Consider the following 12,649-nt stretch of genomic DNA (forward strand, 5'->3'; position numbering starts at 1 on the left):
CAGCCATGCACTGTCAATTAAATTTATTCTACATACTGTAATTTCTGTTATTCTCTTATTTTATGTGTTCATTATTAATTTGTATGTAGGAAGGTCTGACAATATGCCTACTTAGACATAGAAGATAAGTATAGATAATAGCTATATATTATATTAATATTTGTTTATGTCAGTATACCTGTATCTTCATTAGCTTGTTGTCTTTGTTTTGTTGTAGATCTATATTTGTATCCTCCTGTACTTTTGCCTTGCTCATCCGTGAAATACTGTACAGTATGTGTATAAATATATTGAAAGTTGCTGAAAACTGGACTCAAATTCAACATACTTATAAGTTACCTGGTTCATTGATTTCCAAACCACATAAAGCTAATCTAGCAGGAATGTCAAAAAACATAGTGTTATGGCTGCAGCTCTAATAATGCAGTCCAGCTCGATGTGCAAATTGCCTCAGATTTACATGAATCACATTATCAATGTTTGCTGAGGTTTGAAATATGCTTTTAATGTATTATTTAGTGATGAAAATTTTAGTTATGCATGGGTTCAATTAACACCTGCAAAGAAGGTCCTTACATCAGAACAAGCTTAAAATTGAGTTTGGCAGAGGGTGAGTTGAACAGGTAGGAATGCTGGTTAAGCAGCATGTAAGAATGACAAATGTATCTGGTGAGCCTGTCTCTCACTGAGAGAATATGCTGGTGGGCACAAAAGCAGTAGGTGCATTCTTAGAGTGACCAGAGACCTCATTAGATAAACTGATAATTTCATATCTGATTTTCATGTCAGTTATTTATGATTGAAGAATGTTAAGAAATCAATTTTCTCATTAAGGAATGTTAAGATATCACTTGCAGTAAATAGAGATATGAGGATAGGGGATGGTCATTGAGATGTTTAAGAAAAACAAATGTGAAAATAAAATAATGATTATCTATATTAGCACTGATGAGTTGTGAGGTGTAGCAGAGGGGAGTTTACATCTGTAGCTCTCACTCGTAGTGAAGCAATTATCACAAGTTCATTTATTTAGATTGTAGTGTTGCTCGGGAAATTAGCTGAGAGCATTGGATGGATAAACAAGTTTTGGATTACAGAAGTGCTGGTGCTGTAAGTGTCGACGAGGTTAGCTGTTCAAATTAGAATTCATGTCACAGGGATCAGATAATACGTCTGATAGGGCAAATGTGTTACATCAGAGACAGTTATATTCCAAGCGACGACCAGATCCAGGCTCATATTGTTACAGTGGCTCTTTTCATGTACGAAGCGAATCATGTAGATGAGTGTGATATCTTACTAAAGGGGTCAGACATAATACTTACATGCATATTGAAGTCACCAGTAATAAAAATGTAGGGGTTACCAAGTCAGAGATTAAATAAAAAGAAGTCTTCAAACAAAGTCTGTTGAAATCCTCTATCAGTATTTTCATCTGTATCAAAGCAAACTTTTTTTTTTTTTTTTTAATTATTTGACATTTACATATGACATTTTACTGTAATTATTCTTAACATCTATGATGTTGGGAATTGTGCTAGCGCAATGATTGTGTAGTTGGAGAAAATATTTGTGTTCCACAAGCACCCAAAATTAATAAGACCACATTTCTCCACACTGCAATGCTATTTGCATTTTGAAAGTCTCTTGTGATTGTGGAAATTCTTTGAAAATTGTGATGTTAAGGGGCTGAATAATTTCAGACCTGGTCATATAGTAGTTTTCATTCTTCCCAGAGGGGAAATAACACAAACTCTCCGAGAGAATTCTCAGATGTGAAGCAAAATGTTTGAATAGGATTACTATCTTTTTTTCTGCATTTAGAATGCTCTCTATTTAAGGGAAACATGTCAAGATTCTTGTTCACTGTGTTTTACCATAGATGTCACTTTGGATTGGAAACAGAAAGTTTGTTTCTGACTGTGAGGTTATTTTCATTCTTTCACTTGCTGTCTGTGTTAACTTGTACTCAGCTGAAAACTGCCTTAGTTTACCTCTGAGCTCATATATATGAGAGAGCATATTTTCCCTTGAAAACAGCTCTGTATGCTGCAGCATGCATCACACAGAAAGGTAAGGTAAACAAGCGTGACTTCAGGGTTCTTTGGGGTGACTTTATGCAACCTGGATAGCTTACTCTTTTACTACAGTCAGATTTGGGTGCAGAGCTTTCATGACTATGGCTTCATAGGGCTACACGCAGAGGCTAATCTGCACATGTGGATTTTGCTCTTTCACCTTAGTTACAAGGAATTTCAACCTTGTCAGTCATGGATACTGATGATGGGTCAGAGAGGGAGTGTATTTTAGGGGGATGCATAAAGGTGTGGGGTGGCTTTCCTGGGGCAGGGATCATGATATAATATCTGACAAATTGATTTGTCCTTCCCCAGGTGTTAAACAGTCTATATTTTTTCACATTCAACTTTGAAAGTAAACTTTGCCAGGAACTAGTTACCAGATTCATCAGCAATTCCAGTCCATTTGAAACACTACAGTAGAATCCCATCAACAGTGACAAGAAAAAGGTCATGAACACTGCCAGGAACAACATGATATAGATAAGATATCAGACAAATATATGTACTTCCTTCCACTCAGATATACAGATGAACTAAAGGTTCGGAAAACAGACAAGGAAAACTGGGCAACCAAACTTACTTCCTATCAGTTACTGGCAAGTGCAAAATATAGGGTAACACGGTATTCAGCAGGAGAAAGAGGGCTAGATTGATTAAGCCTTTTATGTCTCGCTTGAGATGTTTGGATTACAATAGCTATTTAGCTATTCAATTAGCTCACATGGAGATGAAGAAAAAAGGCGCAGAGGGGAACCCAATTGTTGAATTTCTGTTGCATTGTTTAGCAATTCAACAATGTGATGTTGAATTTCTGTTGATTCATGGAGGACAAGTGCAAAACAGACAACCAATACAAACTTAGTTAGAAAATTGACCTAAAATTGCCCCTGAAGTGACTTTTTTCAGTAGTTCAAAATCTTGGCTTCTGAATGTCTAATGCAAACCTACACAGAGTATGGTATGTCTATACATATGGCAGGCAAGCAAATTTCAGTGTTTGAGGTAGCAATTTTAGAAGTTGTTTCGCCTCCTGTTGCATTTAAATCAAATAATCTTAAAAGCACTCCCTCAGTTTCTTTTTTATCCTTTCAGGTCAACTCAGCCTGGAATGACAGAACCATTTTCTTGGAAAAGAAAGGAGCTCTGGGGAGCTACACAATCATTTATGTCCATCAAATAAAATGTTTTCCTTTTAAAAAAATATTATGATCATTCTTTCATCCTGAAGTTAATGTTATTAAATTCTTAAAAATGCAGCGCAGATGTAAAGAAAACAAAGCAAGTCTCTGTGAGAACAGAAATAAATCTTAATTTAGATAAATGTTTACAGTGGGTGTGTAGACATTCAGAAACTAATAAGTGCACATAATAATATAATGTGATAAAATTGTAATAAAAGTAAAAGTCATAACTCACTGCAATAACTTTCTCTGTACATAACAAATTAATATATTTTGCAATAATTATTACGTTATTTCTTGGTGACAGTATTTTATGCAAAATGTAATAAAACCATAATGCAACGATACATCAGTATTCTGAATCCCCTTAGTGTGTAAATCTTCTGCAGCCCATTTATGTCGCTGCTGCAGCTGTCAGGTAGTGGCTTATGTATCACTCACATGTTATCATGGGGGCATATTTCAATATATGTGTTCAAGACCGAGAACAGTTGCTCTGCTCTGATGCTCTCACCAACACCGCTTTTAGTCAGTGGAGTGCTACACAGACAAAACCAGGGAATGATAAGGTGGCTGTATGATAGGGAAATAAATACTGAACTGGTGGTGATTAATGCCACCGATTTACTGGATGTGAATCCTCGAGTACAAGCATTACTTCTTTTATTGCTTTCAGCAAACAATAAAATGTAAAGCTCCACAAAAACTGGTTGGCCAGGGACAAAATCATCGTTATCAGCAAACTTCAGAAACAGGATCATGCTCATGGTGAGAATGTTCTATAGAACCAAATGCTGTAGTTGAGAGAAAGTATTTTGTCATATTGACCACACCAGTATACTGAAATTAGCTGGTTCTGAAGATTTGGTAAATACTCTTCATACAGTAAGTGCTGCCTTGTGGTGTGCTAAATACTCTTTTTAAGGGAAATGGTACAAACAAGCCTTGCTCTTCTTATTAAATATAGCCTTTTAATGAGAAATAGATTATTATATGAAACATTCATTTGAAATAAGCTGATATAATGATCTCAACAGAACAGCAAAAAGTACATAGGCAAGGTATTAGGTGTAAAAATCTTTAGACATATCCATGGATACATGTAAGCAACACTGTGGTAGCATAATGCCATACGAGTATATGTGCTTGTTTTATGGACGTTGTAGTGGCTCAAAACTAAATTGCAATGTACAGTATGTCCTGACAATATAAAAACAGTCATAAATTGTCATGAATCTAATTAGATACATAAGACATGAGTGCCCTGTACTTTGTGCTAATGTACTCAAATGGAGGGCTTTTTTTTTGAAGTAGTCTTTGTATTCCCTTTCAATATTGTTATTATTTTTTTTTAATAATATTGTCACTGTAGCAGAGCATTGTTACTGTAACAGAGTTAATATTTACATATATATTGTACAACAGGGGACAAAAAAAAATATCCACCATTACTTCATGTCATCCTTCATCTCTGTCTGGTGGTTGATTTCCCCACATGCACAAAACCATCTTGAGGGCTTAGTCCTCAAGAGGAGATGAGAAGTGTATATTTGATCAAAATGTATGGTCTTAAATTCTGAAGTCAATTCAGTGTTACACATCTGTGTAACATGTAGAAATTTTCTCCAGTTCTAAACATGTTAAAGGGATAGATAACAGGCACTTAATAATAACAATAATAATAATAATAATAATACAAATAATAATAATAAGGTGGTAGCCATTCGTTTGGATAGTCCAATGGTGATGCTGAACAATCAAGTTAATACTCAAAGTGTCAATCCCCTATTCACTGCATTTCTCATAGATTACAGGATTGTGGCCATTTTAGGACATCTCAGGCTTATTAGGCTTAGCTTCATTTTGTCAAAATCAGCTTTACATCAGCTTAAACTAATCTGTTAGAAGTTACTGTGAGTATGCAAATGTTACAATGATAATGCTATGGATGCTAACATATTTGGTGTTAAGTGCTACCATATCAACACCAGCATGCTAATACGCTCAAAATTCATAACTGAGCCTAATAAACTTGTATAATACCATGACGCTTTGAGACACCTGAACAGGCACCATTTCGCCGTCCTCCATCCAAGTTGGTGTTTGACCGGGCGGCAGCAGGGTGCAACTCTGCCACCAGAGCTATCATCTACATTCAAGCAGATACACCGTTTATGACACACTACATTTTACTGCTATCCATCTATCCAGATGCCCTCTCTCACCTTGCTGCTGCCTCTTATCTCAAGGCAGAGCTGCAATCTTATGCACATTAAAAACAATGTAGTACTGCAGTGGTAGCTGCTCACTCTCTGAAAGCACTTTTTATGGATGTTTAGCAAGACGCCTGGCAAAGAATAGTTAAGAGATCAATCTGACAACATAACTGAGCCTGACAAGCTGAGCCTTAGTTGTCTTAAACTGGCCACTACATACAGTATGTGCTAACCCATACACTGAATATCTCTTTGAATAACATTTTTTTTCAGACTACTGAATCAAATGGATTCATTAGACTTGGTAGTTGCTTAATACGTAAGTGACTAAGTTGTGGTTATTAATAGAGCACCTCTCAAACTTGCTTCACAAAAAAATGACAGTAAAATAAAACACTTGCACTAATCATTGTCTCACAGAGCCAGATGAGCAATGATTCTGTCACATAATGATAAGAATGCAAATTTAGAGGCAGCTAGTTGAAGTTGGGATTGTGGATGCAGTAAAATCTGCAGCTGACAAAGCTACGTCCCTAAGGTTTCGTTCCAGGACCACTGTAATTGATTGCTGAAATATTTGTGTTTAAGACATGTTGAATTGGTGAGGAATTTCAAATCTGGTTAGCTGTTTCATAGTTTCTTCCCACACTTAAGTCACAACCCACCATGGTTTTCCCCTAACATATTATGTACCTCTGCACTGCCCACAAGACTAGTCTTATCACAATGTAAAAGAGCAACAACATTTAAAAAAAAAAAAAAACACACACACAATTAAAAACCATCAAGCCAACCAAACTATAGGCACAGCAAGAAACCAACAAACAAACAAAAAAAAATTGAAAAAAGGAAAATTATGGATTTTTAGAAAGCTTTCAATTCATCTGGCATCTTTTCCACTGGGAAGATTTTTTTTTTCCAGAGTTTGGGTGCCACAGCAGCAAATGTAAAGGGGTGAAGAAGTTGCAGATGTCATGCAAAGACACATGAATGAAGGAACTGTAATATAAATTCTGTCTTTAACAAACAGAAAAGTAATGGATTATACATAAAGTATAAAGTGTAGACATAAAGTCATCAACAATAGCAATGTTTTAGCATTGGATTACCCAAATAAGTGTGACTGACAATACATAGGTAGTGTTTCATATTTCAGTTTGAATATTGAGAGTCTTAAACAATGTTGCAGCTCTGTTGATGTTTCCAGCAACAAGCAAAACAAGGTTAAATTTAATAGCTGAAAAGAAAAAAAAATGTATGTGGTCATAAAAAGCTTACAGATTAATCACTGCCAAAAATGTATTTTAAGCTTTAATATAACAATATCTTAATCTTTTTTTTTTCTTTTTTCTGCGGCACAACATATAAATTTGATGGCTTTACAACACAATTGCTATCCAACATAATATGCCTTCTTTTGTCATCTGCCTTTTTGCTGTGCTCTTATCTCAAATTAACTGAGAGAGAAAACAAACATACAAATGGAACATTTTTGTCATGTTTTGAAGTAAGTACTTAGTGAAATGGGGATGACATTTATGCCTTACTGTATGTCTACCTCAGGGAAGTGTATGGCTTTAAGTTGTCTCGTAAATGTGACTGAATGATGAATGTTTACATTTTGCTCTTGGTGCTGAAAAGCTCCACGAATCAGCAGTCACAACATGTACATTTTGCAAAGCTGTACAAAATAGCATTGATTGTTAAATCTTCAGACCACAATATTGCACTCACGCACCAGGAGGTACTGCCTTGTGAAAAACACAGCTTGAATTTCAAACACGGGAAGAAGCGCTCCAAATGCAAGATTCAGCTTAGATTGGAGTCAATCTCAAATGACACATTCAATTAACGAACAGCAATAAGCATCAAGCCAAAAAAAGGTATACGCACACGCACACATACACACACATTCACCCACATATATATGTATATATAAACAGCTGGCTTTTATTTGACATGACTATCCATTACTGCCCTGCTGTGTGCCTTATGTGTCAGAACAATGACAGAGTGCCTCATAACTCACAAAGAGCAATGCCGATTCGCTGTGGGTTTGAAATGTAATAAAGAGTCTATAAGTAATGTGTTGACTACTTAATCACTAGGGCTATTTAATCCTTATAATGTATAAACATTTTTAATACTAAACTGCCCGTTATTTTCCACATTAGCTGAAATAAAAGGATATCTGGTCTGCCCTTGTATTATGTCATTATTCCTTTAAAAATGTTTTTTCTCAGTAAAGAATGGCAGTTTCAGATATAACCTTTGATCCCTCGGAGTAAAATCAAGGCCTCTTTTTCACCAGTACATAGATTTAATATTTCTTTTTTTCTCTCTCTCTCTTTTAAGTTCTTTTAGGGAATGACAGACATGCTGGGACAAATATGATACAGTCCTTATAGTGGTTCCATTAATCTTCTTAATCTTCCTGAAATGCTTTTCATCACTGCCTTTTTCCTTTTTCTCTTTAAGAATTATGCTTACAAAGTTAATATTACATCAAAAGGCAGAAAAGGTCCAAAAATGAAAAAGAGAAAACAAAATTAAGATTAATATCCCCTCATAGTTCATTTGTTGGGTGTTTCTGTTTAGTTTGCTGTCCTTATGTTAATGTTACAATGTTCAACAGAGTTTTGCAGTCAGGTGATCTGATTGTTTTAGTATCTCTGTGCTGTACATGTCCAAGGCATGATTTACTCGAATCATCTCACTGTTGTTGAGCTTGAGCCTATGCTTTAGCATACAAGAGAAGAGGTCCAGCTGGGGTTTGCCAGGTGCAGATGGAGGGGCTAGGCGGTTAATCCGATCCCGAATGTCCAGTAACAGGAGCATAACAGATGAGGATGAGTAGAACTGAGTTCCTTGTGTGTACGACTGGTTTACCTGCTGCACAGCACTACGAAGCAGGTCGGCATTAAAGCGCAGGCTGTAGCCGAACACTTGGATATCAGATATTTTTATGTAGATCTGGCGCTTGTTAGGGTCTGCAAGATCCACTGGGCCCTGTCCCGTGTCATTGCGCAAGCCAGTTGGGATCTTAGCACGGCTACGCAGGTAGATGTGCACTGTCTCAAAGAAGGTCTTCCACCGGTTGCCCAGCAGGAGAGTCCAGTTGAAGCACTGGGAGTTCTGCAGTCGTACTTTTTCCCAGCGTGGGTAACCATGTTCACCAAAGGGCATGCTCCAGCCTTCTGAGTGGCTACCACTGAACGGGTTGACATAAACGAAGAACATGGGATCAATACTGCTATTTCGCATCTGGCAAATCTTCATTGATAGACCGATTATCATGTGGAGGTAGTCCATCCGGTTTTTGTTACTTTTGAGAGTCAGGGACATGCGCTTACGCCATCGTGGGTCAAAGAAGGTCTCTAGGCGGATCTCATTACTGATGAAAGTGGTGTGAATGTACAGTCGTGAATCCATTTTCTGTAACAGGTATTTGAGTTCCAAATCTTGAAAGTCCAGATCAGTTTCAAAGCTGATGAACTGCTCACTTCGTTCTGAGTCCACATTCTGGGGCTCACAGCGACCACGGTACAACTTGTAGCCCTTGTTGCAGGAGCCACATTGTGAGATGTTGGCTAGGCTGCACATGGCACAGCTGTTGTTGCCACCTATGACACAAGGGATGGGTCGCTGGCAGAGGGTGACACCTGTGTGGCACACGCATGTCCTTTGGCTCTCCAGGAAGGTCCCCCAGAACCCATTTTCATTGCAGTAGAGGAAAGACTGAACCCTGTTGAGCCACTGCATCACAGACCTAGAGAGAGAAAAGAAGAAAAAACGGGATAGAAGCATTAACAGTGGAAAGTTCAAACCCTAATTTTATGGTCCACTCTTCACATCAAACCAGCACGATTTAATGTTTAGCTCATTTACTACAAATTGTGTATACATTACTGCTGCCAAACTTTTCATAGAATACTGTAGTGTTTTTTAGGTTGCATTTCTTATGATTTCCAGAAAATTTGCAGTAGCATACAGTAACTGTAAAAAAATAAAGTTAATAATAAATAAATAATAAATAATAAATATGACTCATTAAGTTAACTGGGGTGGATTACTAGACCTTACTGAGGAATTCTTGGCAAGTTGACTTAACCATACTGAAATGAATGGACACAAATGGCTGACTGGAAGTAGAAAAACATTAAAAAAAAACAAAACAATGGAATTCTTTGTTAAATGTTTGGCAGAAATGTATATATGAAAAAATATCTACTCAGGGTAGTCAGGAAATAGGATAATCTCTTCCCTTCATAGGGGAGGAGTTCTGTTAATTCCCTCAGGTGGAAGGCATTACTTGCTATTCTTGTCTTGTCTCTTCTTTCCCCCTCAGGCATCTTTCCTTGTCATCTTGTCAGTGTTGGAACTTTTCTGACTATAGGAGATGAATTCTGAATCCAGATTTTTCAGAGGGGAGGGCTGGTCAAGGTTAGCTTGACATGTTAATGAACCTAAGCTAACTATGATGGATGACACCGCATTCTCAGCAGGCCAGAAAGCCCTCAAGCTATACCTAAATGAGCCAGAACAGATCACCTATAGAGGACAATGCAAGCACAATGTTTGAATGTGCTAACTTTAGCTTCAAATTGAGGATGGGATCAAGTGCAGGTGTGCTATTTGTACACACAATGTTATACAACATCATAAGTACAGAACATTTCAAAATGCAAAGGACATTAGGAAAATAAGTTAAAATCAACAATAAAAAAGCACTTTCCTGTAAACTTTTTTTGTTTTTAATCTTCCCACCACAATATAATTTCCATGATACTATTATCCTCACACCCTCTCTCAAATATGTGGTCTTTCAATGCCTGCATTTTAGGAACTAGAACATTAACTTGAAGTGTACATATTCAATAGCAATAATTTGAATATGTATGCTTATTCACACACACACACACACAAATTTGATTGCTACCAATATCATGGTCATTCCAATATTGTTTGCCAGCTGTTCATATGCTTCTACTGATCCATAAAACTCTAAGAATAAAAACATTTTGAAGGGGCTTGAAATGTAAATCAATAAGTCATCAGCATACAATCAGACTTTGTGTTTCATTTTGTGGGGCCATTGCACAGAAAAAGATCACAAGCATCGCAATGGCATGCATTAATAGGAGAGGGGAAAGTTGACAGCCCTATCTGCCAGAACACTTTAAGGTGACTAGAACTGTAACCATTAAACTATACTGAAGAATGGGGTTGGGCATAGAGCAATTTCATTAAGAGAATACATTTAGAAGCAATTACCCAAAGAAGAACCTCCTCCATGTGGGTGGCTAAATTATCATCCAGTATCTTGTTATCAGTGCCCAGTAAGCTCATTTGTCTGTACAATTCTGTGTCACAAATGAGAACGGGGAAGACAGGTAGAGGACCCAAATGCAGACTTGGCAGACAGACAGGTTGAATGAGGGGGCTTTAAAGCTCAAAACACAAATGACAGGCTTACAGTTAGTCTGCGGGGAATGAGTCTGAAACAGGCAAACAAAGTCCAAAAGGAGAAAAGAAAAGGCGGGCAGGCAGGTAGGTCAAAAACAGGCTGAAAGGGCGAAGGGAAACACACACAGGAAAAGCAGGAATTGTGACATTCTGGGTATAAAGGGTTTTTCATATATACTATATGGGGAGATAAATAGATAAATATAGTTGGCCTAACATCAGAATATCAAATGCCACATTAAATTAAATCTGTATAATTATAATAATTTATAGGCACTCCTTGTTAATATTTTGAACATCCAGGTCCTGAAAAAAAACAAAACTTCAAAGCACACATACTCATTCTTGACACCAAGATTGCAGTACGCCACTGGATTGACATCACTACACCCTCTACTGCACTTCTCCTCCCACTATAGTGCAAGGTGAATCACCAAGATACCAAACTGGCACAGTCGAAGAAATAACCTAAGAGCACCCTAGGAAAATACCCGTCTGCCAGTGCAACACTGCATTCCTAATCCTGTTTCATAGATAGACATAGATTCACATGGTCTTTCCAACACTGCAACCCAGTGGATAATGTCCATCATTGATAACATGGTTTGTTTGTTCCATAGCAGACTTGGAATGTGACCTGTGAGATGAAATGTCTTAATATCCTGGTACAGGCACTTAATCTGTGATTTTATATCACTTTACATCACTTCTCTGTCGTATTGCAATATTGCCATGAGTCTCTTTAGAAAGATGGGTGTATCATGTTTAGCTTCCTCCAGCTTGTGTCTGCTGTCCATGCCAGTATGCAAGACTATTTTTTCTCTTTTTTCCCCTTTTGGGGTAAACCATGGGTAAGAGAGCAGGGCTACAGATGTATACAATTTTGAGGAACTTGAAAATCAAACAAACAAACAAAAAGCTAAATTCATAATGCTTTTGTACATGATTGTTTTTTGAAATATTAAATCAAACTTGTACATTAATGATATACAGCTACATTCTGTAACTTGCAAAGATTAAATATAATTTTACATATTTTCCTCATTTCCAGCTCTATATTTTTATTTTTGGACTCCACTAGAGTAGCTTGGCATGATTCACAATTCAAAAAACTCCTTATTTATCTTATACTGGCCCTTTATGCAGCCCCTCAGTTCAGCCTCTGTCTCTTAATAGGCAGTCTTAGCTCCTGTCTCTTTAAAGCCACCCTCTTGATGAGCCCACTCTGTTCTGATTGGCCAGCTTTCCGGAAGCTTTCCAAGGGGCAGCTGTATCAGAGTCTTGTTAAGTGACCGCCAATGCAAACCAAGCATTTCCTGCTTTACTGCTTCACACTAAGAGCTTGGGAGACTTTTATTGTGAAGAATTTACATGAAATTGTTTCCTCACCAAATTTGTTAGCAGCACTAAAAACAACCTACGAACATATTTGGAGCTCTTTGTTCAGCAGATCAGTTAGAAATAATGCAGAGAGGAATAGTACAAGCAGAAACAGCTACAGTGATGATGATGTTTGATGAAGAGCTGCAGATGACCAGCACTCTTCCAACAAGTAAACAACTTATTTTACTTTGCCCTGCTGTGTAATGGAAAAACACTCATAGTGTGCCAGCTCAACTTGAGTCATGACTTGGCATGACTACCCCCAAAACAATGGAAAATTGCCATAATGTTAGCGGTGCAGTGCAGTGAACTCTGTGTGTGG

At 37.3% G+C, this 12,649-nt stretch overlaps 1 protein-coding gene across 1 annotated transcript in view; it reads right to left on the reverse strand.

The window, feature by feature from the left end:
• Positions 1–4,236: 4,236 nt before the first annotated feature.
• brinp1 (bone morphogenetic protein/retinoic acid inducible neural-specific 1) overlaps positions 4,237–12,649 on the reverse strand; it is a 123,120-nt gene continuing 114,707 nt past the window's right edge. Inside the window, exon 8 of the mRNA XM_042394358.1 lies at positions 4,237–9,247. Within this exon, the coding sequence (XP_042250292.1) occupies positions 8,107–9,247 (1,141 nt within the window). The 3' untranslated portion in view covers positions 4,237–8,106. The remainder of the gene's footprint in view (positions 9,248–12,649) is intronic.

This window comes from Thunnus maccoyii, chromosome 19 (assembly GCF_910596095.1).
Source record: "Thunnus maccoyii chromosome 19, fThuMac1.1, whole genome shotgun sequence".
Classification (NCBI taxonomy): Eukaryota; Metazoa; Chordata; class Actinopteri; order Scombriformes; family Scombridae; genus Thunnus; species Thunnus maccoyii.